The sequence below is a fragment of the Podarcis muralis genome, chromosome 13, assembly GCF_964188315.1.
Source record: "Podarcis muralis chromosome 13, rPodMur119.hap1.1, whole genome shotgun sequence".
Taxonomy (NCBI): domain Eukaryota; kingdom Metazoa; phylum Chordata; class Lepidosauria; order Squamata; family Lacertidae; genus Podarcis; species Podarcis muralis.
In genome coordinates, this window is record NC_135667.1 from 34,379,393 (window position 1) to 34,396,338 (window position 16,946).

The window sequence follows — 16,946 nt, forward strand, 5'->3', positions numbered from 1 at the left end:
CCTCCGAACAAGGAAAAAGCCACAGCGTCCGGCTTTCCAAACAAGTTTCTAGAACTGATGCTTACAACAGCACACTTGAAAGCGTGTGAAGACATAAGCCCTGTGGAATCGGAAGCTGAAGTGCCACACTGGTGCAGAACAAGGCTCTGGTGTCATGCACAAGCACCTGTCCCATTAGACAAAGCTAGAAAGTATTCAAAAATGAAAACTCTCTACCACTGCGGTACATACAGTAGGATTACGTAATTGTGCACCCCTAGATCACGCTGAAAAGGCAGAGAAAGAACGTCAAGTCAAGCCTTATGCTGCAATGTGACCAACTCACCCACTGCAGCCCAACTCCTGCTATTCAGACCACAGTACAAAAACCACACGGTAAAAAACTTCCCTAGGTTTCTTCAGGTCACTGGCCTAAATCCGATATGGATTTGCTGTGCTCCTTTTGTGATCAGAGGGCATATCAAAACCACAAGACAGACATTGGTTTAAGAAACCACCTTCTCCTTCCAGAGGACCCTGAGAACTGCATTCCTGAGTTCACTCCTGAGTTGGCATCCCTCCCCTCCCCAAATCACCCCCGCCCCCATTCTCAGTCCATAAAATTTGCAGCGTCACCTGTTTCATAAATGCCAGAGGCGATCTGCAAAAGTGACAAAGGCAGAGTTTGCTAGAGACAGAGGGTTGCATGCAATGCTTGTCATACTCAAAAGAAGACCCACTGAAATGATTGGCACAGCTAACTTCACCACATTAACCTCAATAGGCCTGATCTGAGTCAGATCAATAGTTGGATGCAGATCAGTGTTTTGGCAGAAGTCAGGCCAGCCTGCAGATTTCAGTTTATGAAAAACGATTTGGTCAAGCAAATGAAACGTACCACTTAAATTGAGAAGGGATCTGATGGGGACTTATCATTACAAGCATTAATTAACTGGGTCATTTTAAAAGTTACCCTTTCCTGAGCTAGTTCTCTGATTTTTCCAACATATCTCTGCCCACTTCTAACACTCTAGATGGGGGACCTAAGATTTCCCTTATGTTAAAGCGAAGCCAAATATATTCCATGACCCTAGTAACTCCTACCCTTATGAATGTTTAAACATTAAAACTAAAATGATTGAAATTATAAAAAATAAAATTATTATTAACCAGGCAGCCAAGGGCACGTGTATCACCAACAAGTGTTAAGGTTTTTCACCCTTTCACTCTGGAAGAGTTTAGTTCATAACATTTGTGTCCTATTATTCAATTTCCCATTAAGAGGCTGGCAAACTAGAGAGTTCCTCAAATGTCCTCACACACCCCTCAAACAAATGTGATTTTAAAAAGCCAGATTCAGCACCTGTACCATATAGCCAGCTCCCGGTTCACTACTCAGCAAAAGACTTGGAAATTAAAGAAACAAAAATAGTCATGTTTAAAAATAAAGTTGCCACGGCTGGAAAACCTCACCCTGCTCCTGGCTAACTATAGATTTCAAACTGTGCCACAGAGAACATTAGATTACAGGGTTCTAAGCAATGGGTGGCATGTTAAACAACCCTGCCACCACCCTAAAATACTGTGGACAGCTCACCTAAAGCATCTTTGGTTTTGCAGAACCTTCTAATTCAACACCACATGTTTGAGAGAGATAAGGGAAACGGGTCATTAAAGCACAGGGTGCGGTCCTTGCAAGGACTATTTTAGCCTACCAGAAAGCTGCAGATGTTGTCTCTACCAACTACCAAAGAATGTCTGAGGTCTCCCTATATTTAAGAAGTCTCCACACTGGCATAATGGCACCAATTATACCCATACCAGGGCAGGCCAGTAGGAAATGCAACTCATTATTAAACTGATCACTCACGCAACTGTGACAAACTTGACCCCCTACCATTTTTCAGACTCAATCAAAGAGTTTTCATCCCCGTGTTCTCACAAGTTCTGTGTAATTGTTTTTCTTTTTCACTTAAATTACCTTTTTGGGGGGTAATTTATTTTTTTGGGGGAGGGGAATAGGAAACCTTTTGGCCATGTTTGCAAACTGTTAACTGCAGTTGCTCTGACCAAGGGAGTCACAAAAGCAACACAACATTCAGGGTCCAGTACCAAACACACAAGTGTTTAGAGATATAATTCTTCTTCTTTGGCGATCACTCGTAGCCGAGTAAGATTGTCTTCCATAAACACAGTCTTAACAGTTGAGTCTGTAAGTGACTGTGGAGGCCAATTCTGGATCCACACGTCTTTCCAATGGGGGAATTAGTTCACCTGTCTTCCCAAGTGATGTGTAAAAATTTTTGGAGACACAGATGAGAATGCATAACTGGGCCTTCTTGGTTGTGGCTCCACAACTCCATATTAAAAGTTAGACATTAAGCAGGTCCCACCTCCTGCATTTAAAGGTGGCTTTAAAATGCTTCCGTAAGTTTTTGATGGGGTGCATGGATGAAGGCAGTTAACTGGGGTGTGGGCTAGGTTACTGTTTTATGCTGGTAGTTTTAGTGTTATTATTGCTCACTATGTGCTTTAAAAAGGTTTTATTAAATGAACCTGTAATTTAAAATACTGTAAGCGCTTTGTGAAGGATTTCCTCACAAGGTGGATTATAATATATCATCATCATCATTATTAAAACATACATTTTTGTTTCACAACTTGGGACCAAGCATTCCATTCAGGCAAGCAGGCTGGTGTGAGAGGGATTGGTCCTCTGTCCCTTCTTCTGCCACCAGCACAAAAGCCAAGCTCTGGTGGAGAGACGGGACATTCTGTCCCTTCTCTGCCAGAATCTCCCTCCCTATTTTTTACTAGTCTGTCCATCATCTAGCAACCTGCATTACAGTCTTGCTCAGTAAGTAGGGGGTGGGCCTTATGGGCCTTGGATAGCTCAGTTGGTTAGACCATGGTGCTGATTACACCAAGGTTGCAGGTTCGATCCCTGTATGGACCAGCTGCATGTTCCTGCATTGTAGGGGGTTGGACTAGATGATCCTCAGGGTCCCTTCCAACTCTACAGTTCTATGATTCACAGAAATGCATAGTGTTAGCTACTTATAACACTTCATAACTTTTTGAGGGCTTATGTACAGTGATGGGTTTGTGTCCATTCATGACGGCATGGGTGCATTGATAAGTGCAGTTTCCCTCACCAATCAGTCTGGGGAATATTATACACTGAAGTTTCAGACACAATTGATTTATCCCTTTTCTCAAGCTGCATTTGATCAGAGCAAGACGATGCAGGTTAAATGCCTAAAGATAAGAGCAGGGGTCAGCAATCTTTTTCAGCAGGGGGCCAGTCCACCGTCCCTCAGACCATGTGGTGGGCTGGACTATATTTTGAAAAATAGGTAAAGGTAAAGGTACCCCTGCCAGTACGGGCCAGTCGTGACCGACTCTAGGGTTGCGCGCTCATCTCGCTCAAGAGGCCGGGAGCCGGCGCCGTCCGAAGACACTTCCGGGTCACGTGGCCAGCGTGACGAAGCTGCATCTGGCGAGCCAGCACCAGCACCAGCGCCGCACACGGAAACGCCGTTTACCTTCCCACTGTAAAGCGGTACCTATTTATCTACTTGCACTTAGGGGTGCTTTCGAACTGCTAGGTGGGCAGGAGCTGGGACCGAACAACGGGAGCTCACCCCGCCGCGGGGATTCGAACCGCCGACCTTACGATCAGCAAGTCCTAGGCACTGAGGTTTTACCCACAGCGCCACCCGCGTCCCTATTTTGAAAAATAATAATGAACAAATTCCTATGCCCCACAAATAACCCAGAGATGCATTTTAAATAAAAGGACACATTCTACTCATGTACAAACACGCTGATTCCTGGACCGTCCTTGGGTTGGATTTAAAAGGCGATTGGGCTGCATCTGGCCCCTGGACCTTAGGTTGCCTACCCCTGGATAAGAGTGTCCAGCTGTGACTTGGGATATATTTCTGAGACAACCCCCTGCAAACAACAATCCATACTCCAGTGTGCTAAAGGGGGAGCAAAGGCAGAAAGAAGCTAGAGTGCCCCATCCCTCAGCTACTCATCCTATTTCATTCCACAGAGATAAACAAGGTTATTTGTGTCCACAATTACACAAAGCCAATCATAAAACAATTCCTGCTGATGCACTCCTCCCCGATAAACATTTATGGTACCAAGGAACTATACCAAGACGTGCCATGCAATGCTATCTTAAAAATAAATAAATACAGGAATTTAAGAGCTGCAATTATATATTTTTATCTCTCAAAACTGACCGCACTTTGGACAACAAGGGAAGAGGGCAGAGTGTAATGCAATTTAGCGTTTTAATTTGCATAAAACTAGTGAAAGGACAGTGGTCAAAAGAAAAAATACAATAAATAGCGAGCTTATCTCTTTCTCAAGTGCTTGCTACAGCTCCAACCTTGCATTTCCTTGCAGTCGGATATTCAGATAGCAGACTGGCTTGCTTCAGGCCAGCTTGCTCCTGTAAAGTTTCACAAGAAAACAAAAAAGAGCCTTTGTACAGAAAGTCAGCTGCTCCAAGCATAACACAGGAAACGTTACATCAACTTGCAACAGTTGTGTCAGCAGCAATTCAATAACCATCAAGAAATGTTGGACCATCTGTTTTAAATGGAAAGGAACTTTGCTTCAGTTATGACACAGACACAACAATGATAGGGCCTGACATCACCACTGCCATCCCTTCAAGTCTGCTGGAGAAAACAGGCTTGCAGCTTTTCAAACTGACCGAAAGATTAAAAATTGCACATATCTGCAACCTCTTTATGCAGCTAGATTCTCAGCAATTATCTGGACAGGTTCTGTAAGAAGTGTCCTAGCTGTTGCTTAAAGAACACCCACATCCCAATTGTGAATTGTGCTAGAGGTTCCTCACATGATAACAAATGAGTATGATTCATGTAATTTTGCATAAATACTTCCAGCCCCACGCATGGGCTTCTGTAGCATTTGCAGTACTGTATTTTTGCAAGAACACTGGCGTTAGAAGGGCAGGGAAGGAGGCAGACTGGGAGAAAACGTTAAGAGGAACCTTTGAATAAGTGGGCGGTCAGTAGGAATTATGCAACACAGAAGCGACACACCCTTCGTCCTAGGACAGCATTATGCAAAATTCCATGTTCGTTTCAAGCTCACATACGCACAGGGGATACACAGAGTTTCCTCATTTTCCTTCTACTGTTGCGTTATAATTATGCACCCTCAGTTACTACTGATAAACAATGCAATTTAGCATTTTAATTTGCATAGAAATTAGTGGAAACAGATGCTGTGCAGAAGCGATGCAGTCTTGACTTAGGAGGGCACAGAATGTTGCTCATTTTGGTTAAGGATTTAGCAGCACCTGCGATGTTGTAGAGGACCACTCCACATGGACACAGTACATTTGGTTGCCTGAAGGGCATGCACTGCCTCCACAAGTGCTCTGGGAATTGGTGGGCACCCAACACACATGTCCCACACGCCCAATGGTAGGACCAGAGCAAAGCTTAACACAAATTAACTGTGATGTTAGGTTAAGGAGAATCAACTCAAGCACAAGAACAAAAATGGGCAACCATGTTCAAGCAGTGCAGCCCTGAGCCCAAAAACAGGTCGCTCCACACCATCAGTTCCCTTCAGAGCAACCCAAAGGCAGTTCTCTTTTTAATGCAGTTGGTTGGCAGACTGGTAGCTTGGTATTTAGCAGCATTGAGCACCAGTTTAGCAAAGCAAAATTATGCCCCAATCATCAAAAAACCAATAAATACGAAAAGCAAAACCTTAAGCAAAGAAAGGCCAACAGCCTGCTGCTCTGACAGTTTAACACAAATGCCATTAACATTGAATTATATTTAAAAGTATGTTTTAGGGAGATGACTGTAGAAGTATTTAAACATGGAGATTTTAAGATGTTGCCCTAGCTGCAAATACCCAACTACTCATTACCTCGAGGCTGTCCCTTTTTCTCAAGAACAGTTTCTGTATATAAAATTTCTTTCCCTGTTGAAAGGTGAGTACAGATGGGAGATAAGGTTGTTAATAAGACATGCTACAGAGCACAACAGAAAAGTAATTTTGCAACAATGCCACAAGGAAGGTTTTCTGTTCTCAGTGTCTAAGATTTAATTTAATTTTTAAAGAAAATATGTAAGTATATAAATATGGGCGACAGGAATGGACAAACAGTGTTTTTATTCACAGTCCACAGTGGACCTGCCAAAGAGGTTGCTTGTTAGAAAAGGGAACATGGAGTCTCTTCTATAAGCAGCAACTTCCACAAGCTACTAATTTTGCAAGTTTGCTTCGATTGCCAGCTAATGCACGATAGCTCCAGCATTTATTCCAAACTGCATCCATGTCTGCACATAATGCAATAAATAAATTGAGGGTGGCGTATTTCTGGTTTGCAACGTGCAACTTATTTTTACTGCAACATGCTGACAGAAGTATAATATGCTATTGTCAACTTGTGCGTTCCATCTATTATCCAATCTTACTACGGTGCCACCTGCTGTAATCCTGAAAGCCAAACTGCAGGAATAGACTTAAAACTCAGAAGCTTATTCAAAAAGCCTTTGCAATTGAAACAGAGATACAGATGCCAAATCAATATTATAGACTCTCTCATTCTGTGTGTGATGGCATTAGTAATATCCAACTAGTCTTTCAAAACATCCACTTTCTGTAGGCTTTTTTTTTACTTGTTTGCTCCACTCTAGTACTCTGAAGAATTGGAGCCCAGTGATTTTTAAATGAGGAAAGTAACTCAATTCAGTAAAACCAAGATGAGCTAGTTCTTAAGTCTACATGGAGTAATTTTGGTGGCAAGGAACTGCACCCTGTTGTTCAGCAACCTTGGCAAAACAAATCCCAAGTAGTTTGTCATACTCACTGCTCAAGCACTTGTGCTGGGGGGAAAATGTACAGTGGTACCTCGGGTTAAGTACTTAATTCGTTCTGGAGGTCCGTTCTTAACCTGAAACTGTTCTTAACCTGAAGCACCACTTTAGCTGATGGGTCCTCCTGCTGCTGCCCCCTCACCAGAGCACGATTTCTGTTCTCATCCTGAAGCAAAGTTCTTAACCCGAGGTAATATTTCTGGGTCAGCGGAGTCTGTTACCTGAAGCGTATGTAACCCGAGGTACCACTGTATTGAGTTTAAATCAGTTCTGGGAATTTCAGAAGGAACAGTGATCCTAAAACCCAGATGAGAAGACGTTATGATGGGGCACAGGTGATTTGCTGCCAAGAGTCTGCTACAGAGGCCCCTCCCACATCTGCAAAAATCTCTATGGTCATAGATCTAGGCTGCTGGTGGTTTCATCAGTGAGAGGCTCTGAAATGGGGCATTCGAGGGGCGAGTTGGAAGTGGCTCTTGATCTGCTGGATCCAAAGTCTTTGATTCCTCCGAGAAGCTCTAGGATGAATTTGAAGCTGGCAGAGCTAATTCCTCCCTTCCCTCTTGGTTTCAATGGGGGGATTTTAAAAAAATAAAACAGAGAATTGCCTGGGCAAAAATAAATAGAGGACAAAGGTAAAAATCCCCCCTTGCTCTCAAACCAGCCAGCACAAACTGGCAGACCTTTGAAAATGGCAATCTGTCCCCTCACCTTAGCCATGGATGCTTCCTAACTTTCAATATGTCAGAATCACTGATTCTGTAAGAAGTTCAGCTTGGAAGAATGTATTGATGCAAAGATCAGTCTTAATTATGCAGACATACTGTGGTTGGCAAATTGTTAGTGCCTCTTTTAAAGTTTGAAGCGACTCGTAACTCAAAGGGATAGACTGTCCTTTCTGACATCAGCGCCAGTACTGCACTAGTTAAGAGCACGAAGAGGAAATCAAATATTCCGTTTAAGCAAAGCTGGCTTGCATTGCCACCTGAAAATATTTGCAATGAGATGCAACAAACTGGATTCTTATAGCATTCTGAAAGTACCGGTATAACTGTCAGACACACTTCCTTCATGGATTTGCCAGGGTCAGGGCACTCAGGCTTTCTGCAGCATCTTTGAAGGAAATGGACTCCAAGGTTTCCCAAGCTAAATTACTAAAATCCAAGCATAAATGCCACTATAGGGAAACGAGAAGGTGCAATATGCAAAGTCTTATGGCCTCTGAGGGACGCACACAAAATCCATGTAACCAGTGCCTGTCCCACTTTTCCCAGGTTCAGGAAGCGATCAGCACGGACACCTCAATATCCCCAATAATGAGAACAAGTCAGAACCCCTCCCACAGAGCTGCATGTTCTGAAACCATTCGCTTTTAGGACAAAAATGTTGAAATTAGTAGTATATCCATGAAATCAGTAGTATATCCATGAGTACGCGGGTGGCGCTGTGGGTTAAACCACAGAGCCTAGGGCTTGCCAATCAGAAGGTCGGCGGTTCGAATCCCCGCGACGGGGTGAGCTCCTGTTGCTCCTGCCAACCTAGCAGTTCTAAAGCACGTCAAAGTGCAAGTAGATAAATAGGTACCGCTCCGGCAGGAAGGTAAACGGCGTTTCCGTGCGCTGCTCTGGTTCGCCAGAAGTGGCTTAGTCATGCTGGCCACATGACCCGGAAGCTGTACGCCGGCTCCCTCGGCCAATAAAGCGAGATGAGTGCCGCAACCCCAGAGTCAGTCACGACTGGACCTAATGGTCAGGGGTCCATTTACCTTTACCTTAGTATATCCATGAACAGGTTTAGTTCTAATTCAGGCTTCCAAAGGACACATGGAGAAATAAATGGGCAAGGGGCTGCATTTGTCAGTTGTCCGCAATATCCTCATGCCTTTCAATTCCACCCCCTGACCTTTTTGTGTTGATGGAGGCTCTTCATGTGTTCTTCCGAACACACTTGGAACCTCTCCACAACCAGGAACTTGGCTTGGCTACTGCAACACAGCGGCTGCAAATCCATCCATAGGTAGGAAGGCAGATAGATAATGTGAGTAGAACTGCAGCTGCCCCCATCTGGCCACTTGCCAGGTTTACCCACACATATATATTAATACAACTCTGAAGTGTATAGAATCAGCCGCATATTCAAAGAGCCAACTCAGCTGCTGTTTGGGGGAAAATAACACACCCGTCTCAAGTAGTAGGATTCATAAATAGCAGCCAAATACTGTAAATTTATTGAGAAAACCATTTTTTTTTGCAAAAGTGGATTACAACTGATTTTACCACAATGGTTTTTTTCTTTCTTTCTTCCTATAAAAGTAGATTTAACAAGCCAGTTTGTTGACCTGTGGCATATCTATACAGAACTGTAGGTTTGCAAACATGACATGGAATGTATAAAACCATTCAGGGTAGTTGAAGATGACAAACTGTTATGTATCAATTATTCACTTTTATAGCTAGCTTTACTACCTACAAAAGAGAAGGAACAGATGTTATCACATTTTTTTAAAAAATACTTAATTTTTCCAGAAAAAAGGAGGAGATTTAGAGGTTTTTATTCAAATATGAATAGGTATGCAAAAGGCCTAACACTATTTTTTAATGCAAAAATCAAAGTTAATAGAGATGGTAAAAACACAATTAGCAACCTTGAGGTGCAATAGACAGGGCTTTCTGTTTGATCAGATGTAATCCCTCACCTAAGATTTAAAAGCCTAATTTTTAAAAAGAGAATGGCATGCTAGGGATCAGCATGATGGTCTTTGGGAGGGGAGGGGGCGTGAAATGAAGCTTAAGGAAATTTCACCTCTTTTAATCATGAGTGTATCACTGTGCCTTCTCAAGGAGCCAACAGCTATTTCAGCTGCTTAAAACGGTGCTGTATTTCAAATTCCGTAAACTACATCTGAATTAAGAACCATGACTCTCTGCATTCAAACTAGTTTGCCACAATTTAGTGCCACTGGAGACTTTGAGAAAACACAACTAGCAACTTGCTTAACATTCAAACATTTCTTTGCCACATACCTGTGAAACCTGAAGTCAAATCTGAAAGAAGCTATCCTATATAATATGCACCTCTTTTCTATACCAGACACTGCTTCACTGCGTGCACATACTCTGTGGGTAAACATTTCAGGCAACATAACAACTGCTTTCCTGCTAATTCAAGGTTGTTGTTTTTACAAACCAAACCAAACAGCACCTTATTTGTGGTTCCCCACTTGTATCCTAACGAACTCTTGAACCTTTCGAGGAGGGGGGGAAACAAAAGCAGCATCAAGTATGATTCCCAGATTAAGTCATAGCTTAAACACATATCTATAAAATGAACTAGGTCCTAATGTATGCTAAAGAAACAACAGCATACCAATTCCAAATGTGTCACTTCTGGTTGAGTTCTTCCTTGCATCTTCATACCCCCAATTCCCCCCCCAATGAGAGAGTCTATCCTTTCTGAAACGTTCCACACTTCAGTCCAGCAGAGGCAAGTGAAAAATGTTTGTGGGAATACAGTAGTTTAATGTTCTTGTCTAGCAACCCTCGAGTGACATTGAAAGAAGGTAACCGTCACGTTTAGGAAAAAAACAACACCCTACAAATAAGTTATATAAAGTTCTGAAATCATCTCCACTTCTGAGGCAGCCTTACCAGAGACTTAATGGGTTCCTTCCTCTCCCTTTCAAAGCACCTTTTTAAGAGTAGTACAGATGTAAGAATATTTTTTGTCCCTATTATAAGCTATTTGCATCTTTTTTCCCCTTAAAGAATCACATTTGAATGATTATAAAAAATTATCTATTGTAACAACATAGGTCCAGCTACACTGAAAAAAATTACACCGCTTATTTGAAATACATTTCATTTTAGAAACAGGCTACTAAATAGGTCTATACAAAAACTCTAAAATAATTTTTCCGTATTAAAATAAAGAGTGTGTTAGGAGAACTACTCAAATGGGATTAAGTTTTGTTTACCGTCTTTTTCCTATAATGCTTGATATTCTGCGATCATGTGGCTGGCTCACTCCATAACCAGCACACACACACACACACAACCACACACGCACACACACACACACACAAAACCACACACACCAAAAAAAAAAAAAAAAAAAAAAAAGCTGAAAAGAAATTAACAAATACACAGTGATAATTAATGCTCTGGGATTTAGTCTCACAGTCTCTGATTAGTACAAAGGAAGCCAGGCTCATCCCCTCTTTGAGGAGAAAGTCCGGGATATAAAAGCAAGCATACCTCATCAGCTGATATGAAATTATAAAAAATTTCACAAGTCTCAGTCATTTTGAAATCTAAAAAAGTCAACAGTAAAACGTGCAAGCCGAGTTGGGCTTCTGTCCTATCGGTTCCCCTGGGCTTGATGACCACTTTGCAGAACAGTCAAGATGCACGTGAAGTTCTTTCCCTTCCCTGGGGGCCTGCAGAAGCCACCGCGAGATTTCTTGAGAAGGGAGCACACTTCCAGGTTCTCAAGACCAACTGAACGGCAGGCAGAAGACAAAAGCAGTTAGTGGTGCTGTACTGAACTGTTTTTCTCTGCTAGGTGTCGTAGAAAACTGTCTTCGCCTTGGCCCCTATGATTTAAAGGCTCACTCTTAAACAGAGCAGGAGGTGGGGGTAAATGAGGGACGGGGGGCACAGGGACAGGGAGGTGATGTGGATGGTGGGGGTGGAGGTGCAGGTGAGAATATGGGTGGGCAATGGGGCGGGGTGGAAGCGTGCTCACTGGGTTCATATTGATTGGTGGAGTAGGAGCAGGGACGTTCTGTGTGTTCGCAATGGAAGGTACAGTGGTGGCAGGAGAGCTTGTGGCTAGTGTGATCTGGGCAGCTGGTGGCACGTTAACAGGACTGGTAACACGGAAGCACTTCTCCTTGTGTGCCTTGAGCATGTTGGAAAAGCGGAACCGCTGGCCGCACACGTCGCATGGATATGGCTTCTCCCCTGTGTGAGTTCTGCGGTGTCTCTTCATGTTGGGGCGGCTGGTGAAGCTTTTGCCACAGATTTCACAGATAAAAGGCTTCTCTCCTGTTGGAAAATTGAAGGTGGAAATTCATTCTCCACCTACCTCAATCAGATATTCATTAACCGCAGGAAAAAACAGATCTACAATCAAAAACTTTTCAAAGGCTGAGGAATACATTAGGTGCTATGTTAAAGGACCCAAGACTTAAAATCACACAAAAATGATCTTAGCTAAGAAATGCTTATGATGTCAACTTGGTTTAAATCCTTGATGCTTCTCTACTTTTCATGCCTAGAGGCTGCACTTCTTCAGTTCCTTGACTCTCAGTATAAAATGGGAGCTATCCAAATGGGAGCTCTTTCCACCCCTCATCCTTCAACACAGCCCTAAACCACCTCCTCCACAGTCTTGCTTGCAGAGACGACCATGTGCCCCAGGATTCTATCCCTTCCAATTCCAGTTTGCCATCTCCCCAATTATTCTTCCTTTTCAGCAGAATATAATCAGCCTATTCTCCAGCTCCTTCTGTATTGTGTTCAAATGAATCAGCAAGACAAAAAGCCCTCTCTTGACCTATTCCACCCTTCTATCTATGGTCACATTTTTTCTGTTAGATCTTTCCTCCAAACTCCCGGAATACGGATTCTATTCTTGCTGTCTTATCCACCTCTTCTCTCAACCTACCACAACTGGCTCCTGCTTTCTGCACTCAATGTAACCTGCTTTATAAGTAGGCAGACCATCTGGTCCAGCACACTCTGGCTAGCAGCGGCCCTCCAAGGTTCCAGAGGCTGTCTTTCCCTCTGAAAGCGGACAGGGTCCATGTGTCACTGCAACTTTCACTTCGGCCTCCCATTTACTAACCTCAGTTCTTTCCTGTTTAGCTAACAACTCATTCACCTCTATCATTCAGATGATGCAACACCTTGTCCCAAATCCCTACGTTCTTTTCCCATCCCCTTCTGTTTCCAGCACAAACACATGCTTAAAGCTCTCCAGCTCCCATAACCTTCTATACTAGATGCTGCTCTTTAAGGCCTTAACTTCTCCAAGAGCACACAAACTCTCCTCTAAACCCGTATTTTCTGGGAAACCTGGATATTAACCCTTTGCATTTCCCCCACGTGCAATTCTGTTTCCTTATGTTTGGTTGTTGTTTACCCTTGACTTTCCTCCACTGTACATCAAAATTTTTAGACTGGGCAAGAACCTGTCTTTTTCTTTTCATGTTCTGCATTATTGTTATTAATAAAACTGAGGGGTACATGCTGATGACTCTCTTTATTGTGGACTGCGTATGACCTTTTTTGGTCTAGTGCAGTGGTTCCCAAACTTGGGTCTCCAGCTGGTTTTGGACTACAACTCCCATCATCCCTAGCTAGCAGGACCAGTCGTCACAAGATGATGGGAACGGTAGTCCTAAAACAGCTGGAAACCCAAGTTTGGGAAACCCTGTCCAGCGTACTTTCACATTATAGAATAAAAAGAGTACATCTTTACCAGTGTGGGTTTTCATGTGCTCATCGAAGTACTGCTTCATGTTGAAGTCTTTACCACACCACTGACACATAAACTGCTTGTGTCCAATGTGGATGCTCATGTGGGAACGGAGCTGGTACTTGTACTGAAACCTTTCATCACAGTTCTAAAAGAAACAAGAGGGTACAAGTCTTTCATTTGCAAGAATCAGGGTAAAATAAACTATAATGCAGCAGCAATGTATCCCATTGTGAAGAGACCCAAAAGGCTCTCATTCTGATTTAGCTTTCATTCTGCCTTACCACACCCAGTTTCAAGGCTGCTTAGGCTATCATAAAAATAATTGCAATAAAATCCTGTTGTGCTACTAAGTTCCCAGGATAGTTTCCATACTATTTCAAAAAATTACACCGTAAAGGCTTGATCAGTTTATTGTGTTGGGAGAAATGAAACAAAAATATTCTTTCAGATTTATGGACTGTTTCTTAAGGGCAAGGTGGAAAATTTCATTTCCAAGTCGAAACACCCAAGAATCAAGCTTTTGAAATGTAAGAATCAAAGTAAGTCACAATACTGATGCACATACTGGATTGTGTCCAACAAAGTCATTCCATTCACGCAAGAACATCTGCCTGCACAATGGAACTTCTTCTTCCCCTACCCAATTTTTGCAGATAACATTTTGGGGGGAAGGCAAAAGCTTCAATTTGCTTTTCTATAAGACCATTTCTTTCTCGCTTTCACCTTTGACAATCCCATTTTCCGCATCTCTAAATCTACACTCATACTCAGTTTTATTCTTCTGCTGCCTACGCTAAGATAAAATAGTCAGAATTTGCTGTATGATGCACCCTGCACCCCGAATTAGCAAGAGTGCATACCTCACACCGGAAAGGCTTCTCTCCCGAATGCTGCAGGGAATGAACTTTGAGTGACATACTGCGTTTGAAGGATTTTCCACAGGTTTCACATGTAAATGGCATGTCCTTAGTGTGTGCTGAAAAGACAAATTAGGGAACAAGTATTTAGAGAGGAGAATCAGTAAGTGGTGAAAACAATGCTAAGTTCTATCCAAAATTCCACTCTGCTGTGATGGGCAAAAAAAAAAGAGGATGGAAAGGGTCAAAAAGCCACTGAGTCCAATCTCATATACTGAGAAAGGACTCTTCAAACCAACATACTAATATCCATAACTGATGTTTATTTTATTTCTATAGTGCCCTTCAGCCAGAATGCTTCCCAGGATGGTTTATAAGAAAATAATTACAATATAAATGAAATAAAGCAGTATCATAATTAGATTTTCCAAATCCGCCCCCCCCCGAAAAAAAATCACCCCCCCATTTTTCTGGGTTTTTTCCAGGCCTTCCAATCTCTAATCACAATAAGAACTAGCAATTAAAAATGGCATGTGAAATTTGAACCATAAAAAGCCCATTGCTGCGCACAATAACCCCAGAGGAGGAGGGGCCCAAAGAACACATCAGATATGTCCATAGAGCCATTATTAATTGAGAAAAAGAAGGCTAATAATCAGACTATGAGAAAAACTTCCTTCTGCTGAAAATCTTTATAAGACCCTGAGGATAAAAGTAAAAAAACTACCTACATAAGACTTAATATCAAGGAAGGAAGCAGCCTTTTACTATCATGCCTACCCTGCTCTACATCACACCAGTAATCTTAAACTTCCCAGATGTATTATTGGGTAAAATAACACACATCAAAGTCAGCACTTGGTGCTCCTGCACTGGGCAGATTTAACAAAACAACTGAATAATAAGGTAGCCTGGCTTTAGAAATGTCAAGTTGGAATATAAGATCTGGTATGATCTTCTAGGTTGTTGGTTAAACAAGTTATTCATTACTGAGCCAGAGTTCTTAGCAGGATGCTGTTGTAACCTTTGTGTCTTGGGCAGATTCTGCTGTAACTCAGCTTTGTCAAAGAAAATGTTTACTAAGTAAGAACCTGGTAGGAAGGAAACAGTGTCAGACTTCAGACCTGCTAAGACTTGAGTTCAGATTCCCCCTTGAGGGTACGAAGCTCACTGAGAGCCAGTCTCTCTCCCTCTCTCCTACCTTATAGGGTTGTTGCGAGGCCCACGTGCAGATGTGTTTGCATTCTTGTGCATGGATTTGATTTGCAACTGGGACAGCCGTGCCTGGACTGGGAGAGCTTGGCCACAGTAGTTCAGGTTCAGGCACTGGTGACTTCAAGGCTGGATTACTGCAATGCACTCTCGTTGGGACTTCCCTTGTGCTTCATGCAGAAGCTGCAGTTAGTGCAGAATGCTGCAGCCTGGCTGCTGACACCTGCCCTGTCTGCATGGAGCACCTCTGCTCAGAGATCTACTGGGCCAAGTTCAAGGCGTTAACTTTAACCACAGGACCCACACTTCAGAACTCCCTTCTTAAAACATTTTTGTTTAGGGAAAACCGATGCAGACCATGTGGAAGCTGAGTTGTATCTCTTTGTTATGATTTTAGTAATTATGTTTGAAATTGTTTTTATTTCTTTTAATCGAGATTCTGAGTGTTTGATTTTTGTTCTGTTGACAGCTCTGTTGTTTTCACCATCGAATGGTATATAAATTTTGCAAAACAGAAGAACAGAATTTGAATTTCAGAGCAAAGGTAGCTTTGCTTGTGCAGGTAACAGCATTGATCTCACCAATAGCTGAGTTGGTTACAGCATGGTGCTAGCAATGTCAAGTTTGCTTATTCAATCCCCGTAAGGGAAAGCTGCATATTCCTGCATTGCAGGGGGTTTGGACTAGATGCCCCTCAGGGTTCCTTCGAACTCTACAATGTTTTTCCCCATGTGAACATTCTGTTGACAAGGGCATTTCCCTCCACATTTTGGCCTCAGCTGCAAATAGAGATGGCAACGGCTGATTAGAATGAATAAGGTTACAGTACTGGAGAGGAGACATAGACAGATCATTTGTCTATTTATAACCCAGGAGGCACTGGCAACAGTATAAGGAAAGTACTTTGAACGTTCTCGGAAACAAGCAGCAGAGAGATAAGGAACCACAATATGGGCAGCAAAAACTCACCAACCATGTGCTTTCGCACGTGAGCCATTGTGTAGAACTTCTTCTCGCATATCTCACAGGAGAACTTTTTCTCTGCATACCCATGGACAATCTTGATATGCTCATGGAGGGACCATAGCTTCTTGAACGATTTATTACAGGAAACACACTGAGGATGGACGGGACAAAGAAGTGCAATTCACACAGAGCTCATTTCAGATGGGACAAACCAGCTGTAACCGAAATGCAGTGAAATAAGGAAGGAAACCACAACCCTAGATACATTATTTTGTGGCAACTGCTGAAATGCCACCCACTTCACTGTAATTCTGCTGCGCCGATAGAGCTCAAAAGCTGATAGTCCGATTAAAGAATGAGTGGGTTGTTCTTGGACTTACATCGCCACCTGCTGCTTCCGAACAGCAGCTACATCTAGATTAAAAACCTGGTGGCTGTGATGGGAGTAAAACCAACACAAGATTGGTGTGGATGGGAAAGAAAGATTAGGATTACAGTATTACAAACCCTATTCAGAGGCTAAAATATAACTTGTACTAGCTGGTTTAGAAGTATGCATGCC

At 42.6% G+C, this 16,946-nt stretch overlaps 1 protein-coding gene across 1 annotated transcript in view; it reads right to left on the reverse strand.

Annotated features, from left to right (window-relative positions):
• Window positions 1-9,057: 9,057 nt before the first annotated feature.
• ZNF652 (zinc finger protein 652) overlaps window positions 9,058-16,946 on the reverse strand; it is a 37,263-nt gene continuing 29,374 nt past the window's right edge. The window contains exons 3-6 of the mRNA XM_077917357.1: window positions 16,388-16,535; window positions 14,210-14,325; window positions 13,350-13,494; window positions 9,058-11,911 (exon numbers count right to left, since the gene is read on the reverse strand). Coding sequence (XP_077773483.1) covers window positions 11,391-11,911; window positions 13,350-13,494; window positions 14,210-14,325; window positions 16,388-16,535 — 930 coding nt within the window. The 3' untranslated portion in view covers window positions 9,058-11,390. The remainder of the gene's footprint in view (window positions 11,912-13,349; window positions 13,495-14,209; window positions 14,326-16,387; window positions 16,536-16,946) is intronic.